The 22,196-nt window shown below is 39.7% G+C and overlaps 1 protein-coding gene across 1 annotated transcript in view; it reads right to left on the bottom strand.

Annotated features, from left to right (window-relative positions):
• The window catches only part of LOC135480791 (CCN family member 1-like), a 39,509-nt gene extending 17,626 nt beyond the window's left edge, over positions 1-21,883 (bottom strand). Inside the window, exon 1 of the mRNA XM_064760719.1 lies at positions 21,419-21,883. Coding sequence (XP_064616789.1) covers positions 21,419-21,580 — 162 coding nt within the window. The 5' untranslated portion in view covers positions 21,581-21,883. The remainder of the gene's footprint in view (positions 1-21,418) is intronic.
• Between the last annotated feature and the right edge of the window lie 313 nt (positions 21,884-22,196).

The following is a 22,196-nucleotide window of genomic DNA, read 5'->3' as shown; positions in this document are numbered from 1 at the left end:
ATAACATAAGTAAAAATAAAACATAAAACCTACAATAGATAGAAAATGATTGTTAAAGAATCAAAGGAAATGTTCCCTTGAGGACTAAATAAAAATGCTTATTGCAGTTTTCTTTAGCCTAATTCACCATGAATACGAAGAGCCACTATTTCGCCATGGCATATTCCTGCTAGTCACGTTCGAAAATAACCCAAGGGAATGCAGGATAGAAATGGTTGGATTCAACGACACTGAAAATTGTCATAAATGTTACGTTATTTGCTTGAATGAAATAAAAGAGTTTCGGATTTGCGCAAATATAATATCATCATCGATATAATCTTGCATTTATTGACAGCAGAAGCCTAAGAACAATGTTTTGCAATAATGCCTTTGAGATGATTTGCCATAATGGCCGTTGCCATTTCATGCCAAGGATGATTTGCAACATAAAACCAGGTTAAATCTGCTGGGGACGTGGGGTTCGTCTTGGGTTTCCCCCGGCTCTGCTCAGCTCCCTACCACCATAACGCTGGCCGCCGTATATGTGAAATATTCTTTCAAATATACTTGAAATATTCTTGAACACGGCGTAAAACATCAAATAAATAAGTAAATAAATAAATCAAAGCTAAACTGTGCAACTGACTCGTCACCAAAGTCAACGAACGGTGAGAGAGGGTGACTTCTTGTCCAAGATTTGGAGCAAGCCCGCAAGTCGTGTGCCCTGACGATTGAAAGACATTCAACAAGTTCCCTTCTGCTGATTAAAAGCAAATGGTCTCAACATTTGATTAGTCCACAGGTCCCGGATGTCATATAACAATCGCTAATAACGAAACGTTGAATAAATTGTTTTCCCAAGTAAACTGCCAACTGAGGTTGCTTTGCATAAATGTCCAGTACTCAAGAGAACTAAGCCTTTACACAGCTATCGTAAAGAACACCGATGGTGTAAGGATACACGCGTGCAGTAAAGAGGGGGGAATGTTAACACATTGAGTCCACAGAAAATGCTAGGCTTTGATCCTTGACAAATTACGCATGTTCAAGTAACGATAGATAAAATTTCAAGACATGCTTGTGTACACAGTTAAGTACACATTTTAAGTGTTAGGATCTGTAGCAGCGAGTGAGAAAGTTGGCAACAGCCTGAAAGACTTTATTGTGATTTCTCACCGGTTTTAAAACCGTGTCTTCTGACGGGTTCCTAACACTAACACGAGTTAATTCTGCGTAAAATACGCGCCTGGCATCAATATGACGTCTACAAAGAAAAAGAACATGCGTAACAGTATCTTCTACAAAACATTCCTCACAAAACCCCGTGTCATGGAGATTTAATTTATGCAAATAGCTGTTTGTTTTAACGTGACCAGACAAGAATCTAAATACAAGTATTTCGTCACAACGACAGTTGAGACAGATTGTAGCTTACAGAGATTTGAGGGTTGTGAGAATAAAAGACTCTTCTTGTACACAGTTATCCCATTCATTTTGCCATACTGGTATAAATTTTGGGTTGACATAACTAACAGCTTCTTTTACAGACAACGGGATGGTGTGGGCTATATTGGGTAGATCAAGGTCCTTTTTGGCCAGTTTGTCAGCCAACTCATTTCCCTCAACACCAATGTGGGCCGGCACCCATTCAAACGCCACAAATACACCTTGGTAGCCCAATATAGTACAGATATACAGTATTTCATTCACAAGCGTATGACGTTAAAAAGAATCAAATAAATATAGTGTAATCATGTCAATACACGAGGAGACAAAGGCGTTGCGTAGAAAAATACATAACCCTAGTCCCAAGATATTTACAACTTATAAGAATTTTATCAACGATTTATGTTGTAATGAAATATACTTTAATACTCACTTATATGGCGGCGGACAAAATTGTGGTGGGAGGAAATCGAGACGAGCCGGGGGTAACCCACTACCATCCGCAGTTTGCTGCGGACCTTCCCACGAGCATGGGCTGGTCATTGCGCCGAGGTGGCACGGTAACCACCTCTGTTACGGAGGCCACTGCCCACACTAAAGGCGAAGATGTCCACGGGTACAAATGTAAACATTTCACAATGAATATTTTTATTAGACAGATGCAAATTCATGGAAATTGTTTTTTTATATTAAATCCACTCCTGGTATCAAAAGGGCTAAGCTTATCATAACGTTTCCAGTCTCAGGTTGCGCTGAGGAGAGTACACTGTGTGAAATTCGATATTCCATCGCTCGAGTGTTTCGCACGGAATTTGTCCAATTTCCGGTCGCGTTCCAATCTTCTGGCGAGATATCGGGATTGAAACATTAGAATGTGTTGTAGTATCATTCAGCGACACATCATCCCGGCTTGTCGATGCAAAAAGCAAAACAAAATAAAACCAGAAAAAAAGCTTCAAAATATTCATTGTGTTTCTACCTACAATGTAACAGACCTTAGACGATTTTATGGTACAATATAATTAATAATATTGACCATACCTAAAGCTTTACCAAGTTCTTATTACCAACGGGTTGGACGCAACCCCATCTCAGGTAAATCAATATTGTAAAAGATGGTTTACCTGCAGCCTGTCACCGTGACGTTAAGATAAGCGAACTATAGAATCTTTCTCAGCCAGCTGTGAACTTTGCACTTTAAGCGTGTTGATGTTCAACATTGCTTGTGGTAGGAAATTCCATTGGAAATTAGGACTGTACTTTTTCGACTTTTCGACTAGTGGAGCCATCGGCATTTTTCAGTCAGCTGTGACTTTTACTGTGACCATACTTAAGGTACTTGTAGCCAGGTAGGGGCCTCAGTGGTTCAGTTGGTTAGCGCGTTAGCGCAGAGTAATGACCCTGGAGCCTCTCGCCAATGCGTTCCCTGTGAGCTCAAGTCCAGCACATGCTGGCTTCCTCTCCGGCCGTAAGTGGGAAGGTCTGCGGGATGGTCGTGGGTTTTCCTCCCGGGTTTTGCTCTGTTTCCTCCCACCATAATGTTTGCCGCTGTTGTGAAAAGTGAAATATTCTTGAGTACGGCGAAAAGCACCAATCAAATAAATAATCAATCAAATGTGGCCAGGTATCTTAAACTACGTATACCCTTGAGGCAGTATTATACATTATATATGAGAAGGCAAGAAACTGAGCTTCTTGGACGTGATATGGATGTTGTACCATTGGAATAATGTTGAAAGAGACTTAAACGAAACAATCACTGTTGAAAGAGATGCCAAAGGAAGAAATATATTGTTGAAAGAGACGTTAAACCCAAAGCAAAATTCTGTTGAAACCGTTGAAAGATACACTAAACTTAAAGAAAGCAAATACTGTTGTAAGGAACATTAAAACTAAAAAACGAATACCGTTGAAAGATACATTAAACTTAAAGAAAGCAAATACTGTTGAAAGGAACATTAAAACTAAAAAAACGAATACCGCTGAAGAGACGTTAAATCCAAAGGAAAAATACTGCCGAAAGAGACTCTAAACGCAAAGTCAAGAAATATTGTTGATAGATATAAGCGTCATGTCCGACATTCGTGTACCATTCGTAGTCCGTAAAGGGCGTTCCATGTCGATAATTGCAAGATCCATTTTCAAAACAACGTTTAACACTAGCTCCCAAAGACAAAAGTGTGTAAGAAATTATACAAATAGGAAATAAAGCCGGTAACACACAAGAGAGAAGCGGTCATCAGTTTTCAATGATGCCAGGCAGACAGTGGATATTCCAGGCATGAATTCCATATCAATGTTCAAATTCGCAGTCCGAGAATGATACTAAACGCTAAACCCAAAGGAAAAATAGTTGAAAGAAATCCTAAATCAAAATGAAATACTCTTAAATGGGGCGTTAAAATCGAGGGTAAATTTTGCTGAAACAGAAACTAAACTCAAAGGAAACAAATACTATTAAAAGAGAATTTAAACCCAACGAAAAATTTGGTTGAAAGCGACCCTAAACCCAAAGGTAAGTAATGCTTTTGGGAGAGAACTGAAACCCAAAGGAAGAACTCAATGTTTTTGCCGAGACTAATCCCCAAAGGACAAAAACAGGATTAGCAACCACTAATTTGTTTAATTATATACAGTGATAGGCGCATAGACGGTCCGCTCCTTTTTCAACAACATGGGCTTCTCCTTGTGTGTTTGCGCGGAGGAACACCCGGTTGGGGATGAAAGAACGCTGTTAACCAGTCTCTGTTAGCTCCGGGGGACGTTCTGTGAAGTACACTAGACTCTTCTCGTACCGACAATCATGAAGACTTATATTGGTAGATCCATCTCAAGTCGAGGTCTGTGGCCCGGAAGGAGGTGCAGATTGGCCGTGGGCTCGTCGTCAACCACACTCTAATAGCCCTTCAAATACCTCTCGAATGACCAATGACTTCTAGCGTCTGACAGCTAGAGGACTGAAGTACAGACTACCCGCAGTGAAAGTGAGACGAATATGTCCATTATATACATTGTACATGTATAGTGCGCTGGAAGTGAGGTTTCATATATTGACTTACCTAGTTTATCGACCCTTCTTGAGGACATTTCCCTAATACTACGGCAGTATGATTTAGGGGTGAAAACCTCACGTGTATCGGGAGAAACTAGCGAAACCAGGTTCGAACCAGGGACCAAATTGGTCGATGTCCGATCGGTCTATATCATTTGAGTAACCATTTCTCATTTCAGTAAAATTTTTACAATGCCATCAATGTGGCTGAAATACTCGCAACGTAGCGTAATACCCTAATAATTTATGCGTTGGAATATGACACAAACTCACGTGGTATTCCATCGAGATCAGCTAGCGTAACACTGAATCCCTATACATATACATTTACGTAGGACAGTGACTTTTGTGAGCTAACGGAAAGATTCTTTCACTGCTAATTACTGACGGGTTCGTCGGGTAATTTGTGGGTAATTTGCCTGCAGTTGTTTGTTTCACATTGGAAACTGAAATGAATATAGGATACCCACATAGTACCTCTATCTCATTAATTAACTCACAAATCTTATATATCTGAACCATAATAAAGGTAAGACCGCACCACTGGTTAATAAGGTAGTAACATTATTCCCACGGTGGTATTTGGTTTTGGCACCCTACTTCGTTCATTCGGTCATCACCCTCGTCGTTCGGTATAACCGCTGTCTCTATGAGAGTACTTCTCTATCAGCTCGGCGCGGATGATTTCGATATTGGTACGATGTTTACCCCACCAAGCACGACTTCCGGGCAAAGTTGTAGATTAGCCCTGGGGCGTCGAGTATCCACTCTCGTACAGACTCGGGCGCCATCGTTCTCTCATCGAGGAAAACATGTAATAGTCCTTCATGTCCCTCTCATTTAGGCCATGACACCCACTTCCTGTCACCAGAAGTGTTGCCGCCAGGCGCCCCTAGACCATTCAGGTTGGCAACTGATGTCAAGGAACGATTCCGGTGATAAGTGAGAGAAAGTCGAGTGCTGAAAGTGAGCTTCCACAGAAGCCGTTCGTGGCCATTGATGTTTGCCGATTACCTCGTATGGCGCCGAGTCAAATAAACCGTCGGCAAAACATACGGAAGGTTTCGCCGTCAGTTGTTCGCGGAGAAAGTCGTTAAGTGTACCTACACGCCTCGCACACTGGTGATTTGGAATTTTCACACTTTTTGGAAGATAACTTCTTGCTATCTTCCCAAATTTGGAACCGGTTCTTAAAGCCGTCTTCAAAGGACAAGCAATGATATGAGGAATCTCTAGAATGTCGAAATGGAAAAATGCAGCTCCATCCCGTATGCAGTAAATTCAGTGGGATTATGTCAGAATGAACGAAGAAGAGAAACTAATATTGAGGCGTTTAAACAGTTCATCTTTTAAGATTTTCTCTTTTTTCCGAAGAACAGCATGGGTGGAAAGAGTGATCTTTTGTAAGATCTGAAAAAATCGGAAGACGACTTATCCAATGAAACAGACCGCTCTATATACTTGTGACATCATCTCTACAAAATTACAGCCTGCAACTCAAGTCCAATTAACCTTTGTGGGTATAAGGGTTTGCTAGTTCCTGAGACCAAATATTGTGCATTATAGCTTGTCTAGGTCTTACGTGAATTTCTTGTCTGTGGGGTATGTTGGAAAATATAAGCAACAACAACTTTGTACTATAATAGCAGGCAAGAGTTCACGTGAGTAGGCGCGCTATAGATAGTTTCAGGATGTGGGATTATGTAATATTTAAGTACACTTTTTCTAAGTAAGATCAGGCGATAGTCTTTTATGAAGAGTTTACGTAGCACGTGGACGCAGAGAAGCTTCTCAAAGATTGTGACATTGGCACTGTAAAGATTAGTTAATCATAACTTAACCAAAAAATAGAAATTTTAAAACCTAAAATAAATATAAAGGCACAGTAATAAATGGTGCCTATGGAATGGTATGGCAACCATCCGCTGGTTGCTAGCAAACCCGATGTAATAACAGGCTTTTTGCACAAAACCAGAGCAGCGACGACACTAATCGTCAGCAAATGTTCACACGCTACCGATGAATACGGCCTCTCGTCAATTTACCTCAGACAGGATTTTATCCTTACTGCTCATGTAAATATTTAAGTAGTAGCAAATTACTAGCCCATTGCTTAGGCAGAATTAAGCAAAACCATTACAGTGATGTTACTTGCAAATTATTAAATGTCACTGGTCGACAATGATAGCTATAAACATTAACCGTCTTCATTTGAAAAGCCGTTCACCTTGACAGTATATAAGTCTTGACACTCGTACGGACGTTCCAGGTAAATACCTGCAAGGCCATTTCCCAAAACGAAATAATAACACAACCCACCAAAGAACTCAGAAAGTAATAAAGAACGAAAATGAGACGGAATCATGTCGAAAAAAGCAGTCAACAGTTTTCAGTGATGCTGGAAAGACGCAAACTATGTTCTAGGAGACTGAAGGAAATCAGTATTCAAATTGTGTACCATACTAGAACACCAGTTGACGATAACCAAATATGTATTTCAGTTGCGCTTTAATTGCAACTGTTCATGTATCCAACGTGGCGATCTAATTCAATACAATGAATGTACCGCCCTGGGTTAAGCAGAATTAGACACAGTCATGAAGCACAGAGGCAGAGATTGTGGACGCTACGTTCATATTTACCTAGAAGAGAATTAGGGTCATTGTGAACCTTAAGAAACTTGAAGTGAATCTTGAAGAGCAGGACCCTTTTGTGTCCTTTATACTCTATACACTTAAACAGTTGAAGGCAACAGTTAGCTCATTATTCAAAAGTGACACTAAGTAAAAAGTTTCCCCATGGATAAGGTCTTATCTGCCTAGAGTGAAGTCAATGACACTTGAATCAAGTACAAGGCTTCTCATTAAACTGACTTAAATCTTAGTGCATTACCTCCATTTTGAAAGCAATAAACCTATTATATTTCTCTGCGCCAAACCTAGTCAAGCCAATAAAAGAAAATCCCAGTGGATGTTCCATGACATGTTTCTTTAATACCGACTTTCAAGGTTTCTTAACTTGCGAAGAAGCCTTGGGGGTAAGGCTAATTAATAACCAGGTACAATAATGAAGATTCTACATAACGGTAATTTTGGTACAGTCCGTTCACGTTTTCCCTTACCAGCGGCCATATAGGCTCAGCCTTACAATTACTATCACACGGGTAAAGGTTTCTTACTTCCGGCTACACGCGGTCTGATTAGCTTTCATTTTCACAGCATTACAGTGAATCAATACCAGCAATTATTTCTGACACCACTTGTTCCGTCTGTGTCCTTTCCTACCCATCACCATTGCTTGCCCAGCCCGCCTTCTGAAATCTGTCGCCCGAAGATATCACTGGGAAACGGCTTATGTTAACAACAAGCTTCCCAGTCCACCCGCGGCTGAACGCACCAATGTGGCTTGCACAATGAATTTCTTAACAAGCAGTCTCATAAACACACGAGTTATTATTGCAGATGCTGAAATACTTCAATAACGCGTGAGCTTTTGCCAAATAAGTACAATAAGTGTACAACAGTACATAGGTACCAAGAGTCTATTCCTTAACTCGGTCTGTTTTTTAAAACCCAAGAACTTTTAAATTAGTTAATTAAAAAAATGCAGTTATTCATGAATTCGATTCACTTAGCTAGTGACCTATGACTCTGAGACCACAGCACCAAAGAAAAAAACTGCAACTATGACCACTTTTACAAAACAATTTTTTCGTCGTGTTTCTGGAAATGACGTTGTCCTTCTCTAACTCAGAATATGTCTTTCCCTAACTTCCCTAGATCACTTTGCTGAATATTAGCATTGGTCGCAAAAGAATTGCCTCAGCTTTCAAACTACTTTGTCACCCAATCTTTTAATTTGACTTAAATATTTGGCAGCTTTGGAAATAGCACCAGAAACGTTTTATAAATTGCAATTATTTTTTTAGCCTAAGCCATGGTAGGGCCTACTAGTTGGCCTGTAAGCTTCTACATGAACAGTGCGATAAAACCCTAACCTCCATATATCAGCCAATCAACAAATCAAATCTAATGCCAAAGTCTATAATTCAGATATACATGATTGCGTTAAAATGTGTCACGGGGTGTGCTAAGTTGCTACTTGGGGCCTCCGTGGCTTAGTCGGTTAGCGCGCTAGCGCAGCGTAATGACCCAGGAGTCTCTCACCAATGCGGTCGCTGTGAGTTCAAGTCCAGCTCATGCTGGCTTCCTCTCCGGCCGTACGAGGGAAGGTCTTTCAGCAACCTGCGGATGGTCGTGGGTTTCCCCCGGGCTGTGCCCGGTTTCCACCCACCATAATACTGGCCGCCGTCGTATAAGTGAAATATACTTGAGTACGGCGTAAAACACCAATCAAATAAATAAATAAATAAGTAAGTTGCTACTTATGTAAACATTTACAGTTAAATAGGCAAGAGTACGTATTTCACCGCTTACGGGTGACTATTTGCCACTATCACACTGTCGTCCTTGATCTAGTTCTACTCTCTATGCTGTAAGTCTTTTATTACATTTAATTTTAACAATCTGGTCATTTGCTCTGTCACGCACGCTAATCGTACATACAGGAGTGTTTGTTTTGCTGTTGTTTTTCTCACGCATCATAATATGAAACAATTTCATCCTTTAGCTGTGTACAGTCTATTTTAATCCTCGCCTTTGCAATAACGTATTTTTCACAAGCTCGTATTACTCCTGCTCTTAAACAGAAAATAATTAATGAAGGTTAATTCAGTTCGACTCGAGGATGTTGAATCTTCATCTCTTTGAGTATCACGTATTCAAGCCCGACACAACATCAGCGCGTCGGAATCCAGATTGACCTATTTTAACAGCAATTCTGATGGCACGTGAAACATGATGGCCTTGACCGATAAACGAGTTTCACTGGCTGTCCGTTCATGAGATGAAGATATTACCCTCCGTCATTCAAGAGCTGTACTAAACAGCTGAAAATACTGATATCACACATGGAACGTCTTCAGGTTTACTCCAGTTATATACGATATTAAGTATTAAAATATATACAATTTACAATTAAATCTTACACCCCTAAACTACCCAACAGTCTCTGTTTCATTTCATCGAAATCCCCGTTAACGCAAGTGTTCGAAGCAAGGTTGTAGTTTTGTTAGTTTTGTTAGAGTTGGCAGGTTTTCGCTCCATAGGTTAGTTTGCGGAAAAAAGAAAATTTCACACACGCTGAAAGAACAAGGAAGGTAATATTTACTTGCTGTTAATGATGCCGAGGCAGTACATCTTTGGGAAATATTGATCTTTGAGAAATCGATAGTCGATTGTGGACCCAAATAATGTGGGGATATCGATTTCTTTTCGACTGATACAAGAGCAGCTGTTTGGTCTGCTGAACTGACAGTAATTCGACTCTTGTAACTCGCGCTCTTGATGTCTCCAGCGACGACCAAGGTTTCATTTCCAGCGTGAAACTTTAACACGGAAACGGCTAGCGATGCCAATCTGGAGTCCTTTGAGACTCGACTGTCGCTGGCTCGATGCAATAAACCAGAAACTTCCGGACATCTGTTCAACCACACATCTCTTTGTGGGCGGTAAGATATTTTTACCGTCTGTGAACATCACGTCACCCATATATGTCATCTGCACCCACGCCAGAAGTTTTGCTTTAACAACAAAACCGCAAGTATTTTCCTTTCTATCATTTCCTTTCTTTTGATTCTACCGAATATATATCAAAGAAATCAAAGTAAGGGATAATCCACTTCGAGATGATATTCCTAGAAAACACGATTGTATTGAATGTACAAGGGTCAGAGACATTAGACTTTTCACGCCTTGTCATATGACGCGTCACAACATACCAATACCATACCGGCATTTTGCATGACAAACACATGAGTTTGATTCGGCTGCATTTCGAAATTTGCAAAATTGGAAAATGTTCTTCATACCTTTGGTTCATTCAAGCCCATATAAGGTGTCCTCAGTGTTAGTTTCAAACTGTTTACCTAATCACAGATTTCGAGTAGCTGTGACTCATTTAGATAAAGTCACCAATTTATTTAATAGTATAAACTGGCACAAATTTTTTACATGTATTCTGGTCAAAAACAGTTCTGTAGTGGGTAACAAGATTTTGGCGCGCGATTTCAAAGTGCGCCCTCTGCGTAACAAATCGCAAAAATAATCTCACGGGTAGTATTCCAGGCAACGATTTGTTTGATTGCAATTTAACACAGCAATAATGCTGGTGACTATACGACGTTACCTGTGTGCAACATCTGGCAGGTATAAGATATTGGGGAACCGTACACTGCTCAGTGGATACCAACGCCCTTTCCCAAGAATCCAGCCTTTTCAAAGTCTAAGTAGTATGAACGAAAGGGAGATTCGAAACAATTCCTCGGAAACTACCCGAATTGCAGTTAACGTGCCGCGAAGAATCATCGAGTATTGTTCAGATGGCTTCAGGTAGTACAGGTTAAATGTCACTGTAACTGCTAACATTACACGAATTATCAACTGTCTTAAGAATATACTCTTTTCTTTGAAAACAGAAACAATAAAATGTTGCATAACTAGAGACGAATCAGCTTATGCGCTTCACAATGTTAAATGTCGGTGGATGAGCACGCCAGGAGCCGCTTGCACAAAGCGATTGCAGGCGAAGTTGATTGTGACTACAATCGCGACACATGTTAAGGAGATATGTTGCCATCGTAGTTACAATCAACTTAGCCTACGATCGCTTTTTGCAAGAGGTACAAGGACGTAAAGACTGTTTAATCGATGAAATGGGGCCTCCGTGGCGGAGGGGTTAGCACGTCAGAGCAGCGCTATGGCACAGAAGCCTCTCATCAATGAGGTTGTTGATGAGGTTCAAGTCCAACTCAGACTAGCTTCCTCTCTGGCAATACGGGGGAAGGTCAGGGGATGGTCGTGGGTTTCCCTCAAGCTCTTTCCGGTTTCCTCCTGCCCAAATGCTGGCCCCTGCCGTATATGTGAAAAATTATTGAGTACAGCAGAAAACACTTATCAAATAAATGAATAAATATTCAATGAAATAGATGCTGTACTATGATCTGTGATGTTAATCGCGTGTTTTTGTGTTTCATGTGTCCTACACATATTGAAAGAAGATTATACTTTTCTGTGAATCTGAGAAAATCCGAAAAAATCTACTCATATATGTTTACATTCTTTACTTTGCTAGCCCTGAAGAGATGTGGAAAGTCTGAGCAAAATCGCCACGAATGATTTCCTGGGTTTCTCTCTTTCTGTGCGTACTGAAACGAAGTTTCATGAATTTTTGTACCAGAACTAGAATGGAGTCTACCTGAGTAGAATTAGATGTTTAGCATTGTCAACCCCTACAAACGTAGTGTAAAATCCCATAAAGATGACCATCAATACGATTTGTGTGAAATATGTGAAAATTTAAATTTCCCAAATATCCCCATTGCCTTCGTTGTTCACGTCCCTTGCAAGGGGAAAATATGGTATATGTACTCTCTAGGTGTGTTCTGAAGGGATGGAAGCAAGAATCTATTATTAATGTTATTGTTCGCTTAGTTTTGCGTCTTTATTTGTTACGAGCCGAAGAAATGAATGAAAGTAACGATAGGCTGAGGTAACCAATTTTCCTGCAACCCTCTTTGACATGACCAGAGGAATTCATAGTGCATAGAGTGTGAGCATATGACCTCATAGCAGCATTTAGTGGAACCACATGTCGTTAAACATATTAAAGCGATGTTGATGTTCATTAGCATAACAGCATTCATCCAATAAACCGCCGCAAAATAGCTCGTGCAAATGCTCTATAAACGATATTAACGAGCCCTGAGTGCCAATGGAAGATGGTTGTCTGACTGAATTGTAATAGTGGGCTTTACATTCCGAGATTTGCTAGTAGCAATTTAGATTAGATTTGGTACATGCAGGTAAGAGCTCACGTGTGGAAGACAAATGCATCGAGATTTTCTGCTCCGTGCTTAATATTTATTTGTATAATAGCGCCAGCTCTAGTGTACAAAAGAGATGTGAGATTATGAACAGCTAATTCATGTTCGTTAAACCATATATATATATATAGAATGAACATTGAATGTTGCTGTTGATGTAGAGTTCGCAAACTCCCAACCTCTTCTTTTCTCTCCCCTGGTACGTTTTTAATTTTTTTTGACTCATAACCATTCCCTCTCCCTAGCTAAACTCTCTGACGAAAGAAATCGTAAATGTCACCCTTGAGGCTAATAACCAGGATAAATCAATTCACTTCAGACATTATCTGCCTACGTAATAACAGAAAAAAAGGGAAACTCGTAACAAGAAGAGCATCTTTTAAAATAAGCCCACCTTTAAAACCACACATAACGACCGCATGAACAGCTGGTCTCAGAATAAAATTTCCATCAGTTGCCCGACTAATTTAAATTAGTGTTCACAAATGTATTATTACTCTTCTACAATAGAGTCCTTTTGTCTTCCCCTGACGTCAGTTGGAACGGAGGCCTTATACTTTAGTGGGGGAATTACGCTTGACAACTGCAGGTCAGCTGGCTCTATTTCCCAACGAAGCCGTAGGTATCGCTTACGACATTATACCGTGCTATGTTCTGCCTACACATTGTACCTGACAGTTATAAATAAAGTCGACAGCCCGTATTTGTTCAGGTGTGTCACGATTGACCTTACAGAGTTATCTGGCGTCGTGATCCTTTATTGGCAGAACTATCAATGGTCCAGCCCTATCGATGTCCAGTCTCCTAGCTGAATATAACTGGTGATCCTTTTGTGCCACGTCCATATGGGAGCTACACACAAAATCGCTTATGTTGTATGAACCCACACTTGCGTTCTTTCCAACAAAGGTCTGGTGCGATACTTGAACAACTGTTCTGTACGATTATTTTGTAACACAAGTATGTGTACTTCGCATTTATTTAGTATTTCTTTTATATTTGTTTGTGTTGGGGTAACACATTTCTGTGTTGAATGAAAAGCACGAGTCGTTTGTATTAGATAACGACACAAGTGTTTTTTGTGTGCACTGATGTATCAATCCGTGGGCTTGTAGGCTTATACCAACTTGAATATAAGAATGTAAATTTACTAATGGTTGGCTCTGAGCGTCCTACGCTATCACTTGCTAGTAGTATGGGTATAGACCTATAGTTACTTGGCTATTGAGTGCGTAACGCTACACATAGCTATTGTGTACGTAACGTTTTAACGAGCTCCTGAGTACGTAAGGTTATACCTAGCTATTGAGTGCGTAACGTTATACTTAGCTATTGAGTGAGTGCTTGGGGTTTAAGGTCATACTCAACAACTTTTCAGTCACATGACGACGAAGGAATCCTTAGGGTGTATGTAATATGCCTCCTTGTTGCAGGACGGATTTCCACCGCTCTTTTATCTAGTGTTGCTTCACTGAGGCGACTCACTGAAGGTAAGTAAGCCGCACCGCCCGAGCCATAATACTGATACGGGTCAACCAGTCGTTGCGCTATCCCCTTCATGCTGAAGCGAGGAAATTACAACTTCCTCTTTTTTTAAAGTCTTGGGTGTGACTCGACCCAGGATTGATCCTGGATATACCTCTCCCTAAGCGGACGCTCTACCAGCTGTGCTATCTCAGCTTTTGAGTGCGTAACGTTATACCTAGCTAATGAGTACGTAGCGTTATGCGTAGGTATTGAGTGCGTAACATTATATCTAACTATTAAGTGCGTAACGTTATACTTAGCCATTTAGTGCATAAAGCTATACTTAGCTATTGAGTGCGTAATGTTATACTTAGCTGTTACGTGACTAAATTATAACTAGATATTGGGTGCGTAACGATATGCTTAGCTATTGAGTGCATAACGTTATACCTGGGTATTGATTACTTAACCTTATATTTAACTATTGAGTGCGTAGGGCTATACTCAGTAACGTTATACTTAGTTGTTTAGTGACTAACATTATACCAAGCTATTGATTGCGTAACATTATTCTCACTATACTTAGCTATGAGTGTTTACATTGATGGTTACCTCATTCTGAGTCTAATATCGCTTTAAGTGATACGATTATCCTTTGGTTATGAAGTGGGCAGCGTTATAGCTACTAGGTTCCAAACTTGTATAACTTCATTGCTACTTGCTTGTGGATGTGTAGTGTAGTGTAAAATTGCTACTTGGCTATAAGTAACGTCATTTTCTATCAGTCTGTAGCATCTGTGCTACTTCAAGTTGGCTATGTATGTCCAACGTCATTGCTACTAGGCTATGAATGTGAAACGGTTTTGTTTTTGACGAGAATTCGGTAAATGTATTGCTTTATGGCTCCAGATGTGTTATGTTCTTGCTATAAACGTACAGCTTACCATGAGAGTTATTGTTAAAAGCTTTAAAAGGAACCAAGAGAAATTCCTGGAAGTCATTTTATCTCAAATTTAAAACTTCGAACAATCCGGTAGTTCAAATGGTAGGATAAAGAAGGCTTTTAATAACATAACAAAAGCTTTTAAAACTAAAATTAATGTATGAAACCTTTCAAGTTAACGCCTTAGGTCAAGACTGGTTTCGTGGGGTCAATCCCAGAGTACACACGAAGCAAATTATAGTCGGAATTGGCTGCCGACATTCATAGATGCATATCACTAGCTACAAGGGTAGTGTCCGAATCGATGGCAGTACAACGTCGTTTCATGACCTTCCTTATCGCCAGTCTTATAAGAACTAGGCACGAGTTAATATGGACGTACTAAACAAAGCTGGTGCTTTGACACTATTCTGCTCTAATCTCCACATGAAGGCACGCAAACAGTGTTTCGTCCTGATCAACATGTTTAGATCTAAACGCGTTTAGATGTGCACATTTTAAAAATTTTTCTTGACTGAGGAATAAATGTTTTTGATTTATCATAATATGTGATGAATTTGTCGTTAGGTGAAGCACTTAGGTGCTGAATAATTTTTAACCACATTTAATCGAAACTGACTAGCATTGGTGATTCTAAAGGGCTACACGGGGTAATAGGATATGATGATAGTGCCATCAGGTTGTGAACATTTTCTTAACATCGGAATAGAATTTCATTTTATACTTCCTTATTCGACTTCTTTAGGTGTAATAACGTTTACATTTTGGAAAATCAATGTATTTGTAGACTGAAATATAAATGTTTAGATTGACCATACGTTGAGAGAAATTTATGCTTAGGTATAATGCTGTACTGAGGTGTTGAATAACTTTCAGAAATACATTTGTTACATGTAAAAACTATGCGACTGTAGTGCTTGTGAACGACCGAAGTGGTTCGTGAACACCTGGACATCGAAAGCTGTGACCTACATCACTGAAAAGGACAAAAGAGTACACACGACTTTGTTAAAACTAATAGCTAATTGCTTTCTTATTGCTGCCTTTCTTAGTACTGTCTCTCTTAGCACTGCCTTTCCGAGTGCTGCCTATCTCAATACTGCTCTTCTTCATCCAGCCTTTCTTAGTACTGTCTTTCTTAATGCTACCGTTTTTAGCACTGCCTTTTATATTATGGTCTACAGTAATGCGGCTTTTAACAGTGCTGCATTATTGAGTTTTCGGCATTCCCTTTTTAGTGCTGCCTTTAGTGGTGCCTTTATTAGAGCTGCCTTTAATAGCACGACCTTTAACAATAGGGCCTTTAATAGTACTACATTTAATATTGAGGCCATTAGTAGCTCTGCCTTTAATAGTGCGGACTTTAATATTGCGGACTTTTATATTATTGCCGTAAATAGTGGTGGTGGTTTTAATATTGTGGCCTATAATAATGCAATCCTAAACCTTACTGTTTTTAATATAATGCTACTTTATAAAGTCTTAGGTTTGTACCGGTTAGAATTTAACCTGAGTGTACCGCTTATAACTCAAACCCTGTCAACAGGAATATATCGCAGAGCTATCATTTGATTTGCATTGCCTAGCAAAGATTATTAACTTTATTCGTCACGCGATTCCCGGAATTGTTTGCCACCCCTTATACACTTCCAAATAAACATTCCATCCGAAATTTTGGACTGGACTTTAATTTCTTCAAATTATTTCACATTGGGATATTTAGAAACATCGAGTTCACAATGTTTAGGTTTATTTATTTATTTATTTGATTCGTGTTTTACGCCGTACTCCAATGTTTAGGTAACAATGTATTAACAAAGAAACACATTTCTCGGCATGGCTTCATCGCTATGCTGTGTTAATTATCTAGACTTGAAGAAATCACTAACAGCGGTTTTCTTATTATTTATATGACTGCTGTTTAGCGCCATACTCAAGAAGTTTTCACTTATATGAAGAGTCAGTTTTACCGGTGGAAAACCAGAAACCTATGGCAACTTAATCACCAACTTTTCCACATGTGACGCAGAGATTTGAACATGGAATCCGTTGAAGAGAAGTGGTCTACAATCAACTTTAGATCGCTCAAACAGCCACTGAAAGATCATAAACAACGTGTTGTCACCAAAACCTAACGAACAGTGAGAGTGAGGGAATTTGCATATCCCCTGTCCAAGGCCAGTACGGACAGATTGTATCATCGCTGAGCAACCCATACGGTCATGAAACAAACATTACTGGATTACCACAACACAGTGACCTTTATTTCTTTTTTGACGTTTCAGGTTTACTATATGCATGCAAGGTACGCTAAAGCAATATACTTTTAATAAAACGAAACAGAGTTTAAATGTGATGGATGACAGGACAGCATTTTGAGTAATTCTAGACCAGTGACGTCTAATATATTGGAATGGAAAATCGCTGCGTATTGTTTTAACGTAATTCTGCTTAAACCATAGTGCTAGGGGCGTGTAATTTGCTACTACTTATTCATTTATTTATTTTTTTTATTTATTTATTTGACTGGTGTTTTACGCCGTACTCAAGAAAATTTCACTTATGCGACGGCGGCCAGTATTATGGTGGGAGGAAACCGAGCAGAGCCCAGCGGAAACCCACGACCATCCGCACGACCATCCGCACAAGACCTTCCCACATACGGCCGGCGAGGAATACTACTACTTAAAGGGTAGTAGGGTACGTGTGTCCATTTGTCATTTATCATAACATCGTCACTGGTAATGATCCCAATAGTCCTTATTGGGATACATATAAGTATGTTTGTTCATTGTGTTAAGGTTAACATTGGAGTGCAGGAGATGAGTTACAACATTTCCTCGTTTGACAACGCCTTCAAGATTTATTCAGTCCTTAACGTCATCTTACAAGGTCCTCGGTAGAACTCCTCATGACATCATTTACACACTTACAGCGGTGTTTGGCTCACGGGAAACACCATGCGCAAACCAGACACTATGATCAGCCCTGATCACCGAGTGTCAGCCGTAAAACGCCATAAGCATCGTCAATCAAGCGTCAGGAAAGACCAGGGCCGGTAGTGAAGACTTAGCCCCGCTTTCCTGGCTCTAACCAATCCGTCATCGTGGAGCTAAGAGACACCTTGTTCCCTGGACATTTTTCATGAATCGACTGGCACTAAAAGCGCTATCATACACTTCAGATAGTCGATGGTTTGGCCGCCTTTCGATAACAGCCGTTGGTATGGCGATCTCAGTTAAGCCGCTGAAGTGCTGGTCCGTTCCAACACGTTTAAGCTGCGGAGTTTTCCTCACGCAAATATAACCCTGAACACAGTGGCAACTTTCACACATCGTCCACCAGAGCGAGTATCCACTCCACGTCCCCCCTCCTCCACCCTTTACACACAATCATTGCAGACCTAAAATAACACCCAGCATTAAACAAACGTCGATCTCAGAAACAAAGTGTAGAGTTTAAAGATTAAGCTCTCGAAATCTCTTGCTGATGTTGACCTACATACAGGCGAAATTTCCGATCTGGAATTGAAGGTTCTCAGAAAGCATTATCAAGCAATCAGAATCTCTTTTCCTATTAACGCCTTTAAACACTTCACGTCATTCCATTTCCTTTGTTTGCTCATCTAAGAGCCAGGGATTCATATGCATATTTGACCATCCAGGCAACAACAGATGATCAGAAAAACAAAAATCAAAAAATTTTCTTTTGTTTGTCAAAAAAAAAAAATACCTTTCAGTCCTTGATCTCGCATTTCAATTATCCTTTCAAATTAGGGCATATTACCGAGCTCAACTTAGCATATTTTTTGATCTGGTTGAGCAAGTGTTTTTTGCTAAAATTTATATCCAGTGATATCACGATATTGTAAGGTTTTTATTTTCTCCATGGACAAAGAGCGATAGCTTAGGTTCACCTAAACTGATGTCATAAGGTAGTCTGTCGAAACCAAGGTTCGGATTTCGACCTTACGTTTCGTGGGTAGGATTAACTTGCACTTGAAAAAGAACACTCAGTACACAAGGTATTTGTATGTTAACTACACGTCGTATCCGACATTCATATCCTAATCGTCTACCACTTTTCAGGTTGATAATCCCAAAATTAATTTTCAAAAGAAGTCCTGTATCCACAATTGCCTTATGTTAACATATTTGATTATGTACTGTATTACTTAAGTGTGGAACATTCAAACAAATTTCTTTCTATTATTCGCCATATTTCTTTATTTTTTCTTTTATTTATATTTATTTTTTCTGTCCACAAATATCATGTTGTGAAAAAAGTGTTATTAATCCATTTATTTCGTTTGATAATCAAAAGACAAAGATCTCTTGGGCATGACTGGAAATATTGTCAGATAAGAACTAGACTGAGTCTAAGCATGACAATATGAAATAGACAAACACATATAATTTATTTATTTATTTATTTATTTATTTATTTATTAATGAAGATCGTTTCACTTACACGATATCGGTCAGTTTTATGAGTAGAGACTACCGGACTGCCCGGGAAAAACCACCGACCACTGACAAATAAGAGACGAACTTTTGAGGTAGAGGTATGCAAGCTATGCTGGTGAAAGATTACAAGGCATTGACTGTTATAGCGCGGAAACAGAAAGTGTCACGAACAATGATAACGAAGAAATCTACAAATTTGCTTACCAAGGGCGGGATTGAACTCCCCGTGTCCAACGTAGACAAAATGAAAAGACAAAATACATAGGCGTGCGCTCCACAAGAGAGGGCCCTTAGCTTTTGTTACCCGACACGCAAGCCCTCTCCCAACATGACGTCATTTGAAGGGTGAATGCTATCAAGAGTGTGTGTGTATGGTTACAAAAATACTTTCGCGGTATAAATATACACATACATGTGTCAAACTACAATATAATATATCAGTTTGTAAATGCATTCCCTGTATGACAAGGGGGTGGTGTTCCCACGAGGGAGCACTCCAAATCTTGTTATTAAATTAAATGGCTCACAGCTGCGTATGTTTTACGTGTGTCGTGTGGCAGCCCACGTGTCTATACAAGAGCCCCTTAGGAAACTGCCAGTCCTATTGCCATACCTAAATGCCGTAGAACTATAAGCTATTATACAACCCAACACAGGTAGATTAAAGTTGTCTTAAACAGTTGAGGCTTTGAAGGATAGGATGGCGTGATGCACGGTAAAAATGGCAAGTAATCTATTTTTTTAATAATGAGAGGTATATCAATATTGGAATTAAAAGCAATTCTCCAGACAGTAAATGTCTGTTAAAAGTCAAAAAACAATAACGTGAGTGACAAGAATGGGAACAACGTGTTGTGTCATTCACATCTTTGGCAGTATTGTCACAAATCTATTACCAACCGCAAATGGATATTCTTGACTCATTGCCGTAATGAAGGAAACTGTTAACGTTTACTGTCAGGAGTGAAACGCAAGAAAAAACCCCAGAAAAGACACACAAAAAATCTTAGCAAGACATGCACGGCAAGACATCAATTTGAAAAGAAACGATTAATGGAAATCTCAAAATGATGGATATTTTCAACACTTAATAAACCAAATCAATTGCTGTCTTCGGGTGATTAAGATATCAATAAATGAAATATGACACGAATTTAAAAATACAAGCTTTTGTCCAAATCCGCTTACATTGCCTTGTACCTTTATTCAACGTGAGTCCTTTTAGAACTGATACTTAAAATGAATAGACTCTTGGGTGACGCGAACTCCCCGCGAAAACATAGCAAAGGTTGTAATCTGTTATGTAATATTTTACTTGTTACGTGTAGCTGCTGGGAATGTTGACCTTAAATGTTGCGACGTTACAGCACAAAACAATATGATAGCTTAAAATATTGTGCTGTAAGTAAATTGTGTTCCTAATCTTGTGTTTGGGTGTTCTACATAAAAAGTTTTAATCGACGAACTAGTACTATTCTTGCGCCCTTGCTCATATCAGTAGGTGCCACATGTCACCGTGTTTGGCTATCTTCGACCATCAGGGGACACGTTACCAATGCCCCAAAATGTTTTTAAAAATTTCGAATGATTACGGTTTATGACAAATAGATAGAACTTCAAGTATATCGTAGAATGCTTCGGAAAAGTCAACTAGTTTAAAAATATTAGGTGTAACGAGGTATTCAAGGTAATGAGCAACATAGGATGGTAATTAAAACCATATCATATATATTTCATCCCTTCACCTGTGATGGCTGTGAGACGATAGAGCTTTAACCTGATTTACCTGACACTAGATATACATGGGGAATGTTTTCCCAGTTTTGCCCCAAACCCCAAGGTAATTTTGCCCCGCACATTCGTTTTTCTTAATAATTTCACATATCATATCATCCGAAAGACATCCCCTATTGTGACATGAAATAGTTTCCTCTTTCTCCCAAGCACGACTGGGCTATGAAATAATCTGGTGTCAATTTTTAGATATTAGATAAGTACGACTTCAGCATAGATATATATATTTACTTGATTGTTATTTGACGACGTATTCAAGAACTTTCCCGTCCTGATCTAAAGAAAATCGTACATAAATACAAAATAAAGTTTAGTCTAATACTCACCGATTTGTGAGTTTTTGGTTGATGTTGGTGATGAAGCCTGTAGAAGACACAGCTGTAGCAAGGTGCGTGGATTTGCTCCTGTGACGTCACAGGATCGCTGATTGCAATGAACAGGCACAAAACAGGTACGATAAGTACACTGACACACCGACGGTAATCCATCCTGAAAATAATTCCTCCAGCTGTTGACTGGAACTTGTCTTCAGTATTCGAGAAACTTAACCGGATTTCACCAATGAGTCTCCTTGTACGGCACCTTAAGGATAATTAAAACAGAGTGAAGAAGAATTCCTATCTTGTGGCGTCTGATGTGACAGTTTGGTATCTATTTTTGTACGCTGGCTGAATTCGTCTAGAAGCTAGTGTCGCCCTGGTAAAATATCCAAGAGCCAAAACAACCAAAGCAACCCGTACGTCTGGGACGCCACAGATACCCTAAACAACTGTAGCCTGCTTTCTTCAGACTGGCAACTGTGTCGTTCAGAAATGCTGACCAGGTATCGTGCCGGGCTCCAGAGGAAGCCAACCTCAAAAATCTGAGCCTTCAGTCGCCGAAGGAAAGAACAAATGGTGCCAATATAACTCAATATTGTCCCCAAAGATTTCCACAAATGTCAAACTCTTGAATTTGACAACCGGAATACTGCGGTCTTCCTTCTCGACGCGTTAATAACGATATCTGTTTTGGTTCGGGTCCGCAAATTACCCAGTGGGATCGACAGTTAATGGCTGTAAATTACAATCCGTCACATTTATCGAGTGTCGCCGAGTCTACCGT

Source organism: Liolophura sinensis, chromosome 13, assembly GCF_032854445.1.
Source record: "Liolophura sinensis isolate JHLJ2023 chromosome 13, CUHK_Ljap_v2, whole genome shotgun sequence".
Taxonomy (NCBI): Eukaryota; Metazoa; Mollusca; class Polyplacophora; order Chitonida; family Chitonidae; genus Liolophura; species Liolophura sinensis.
This window is presented reverse-complemented; position numbering and strand designations above follow the sequence as displayed.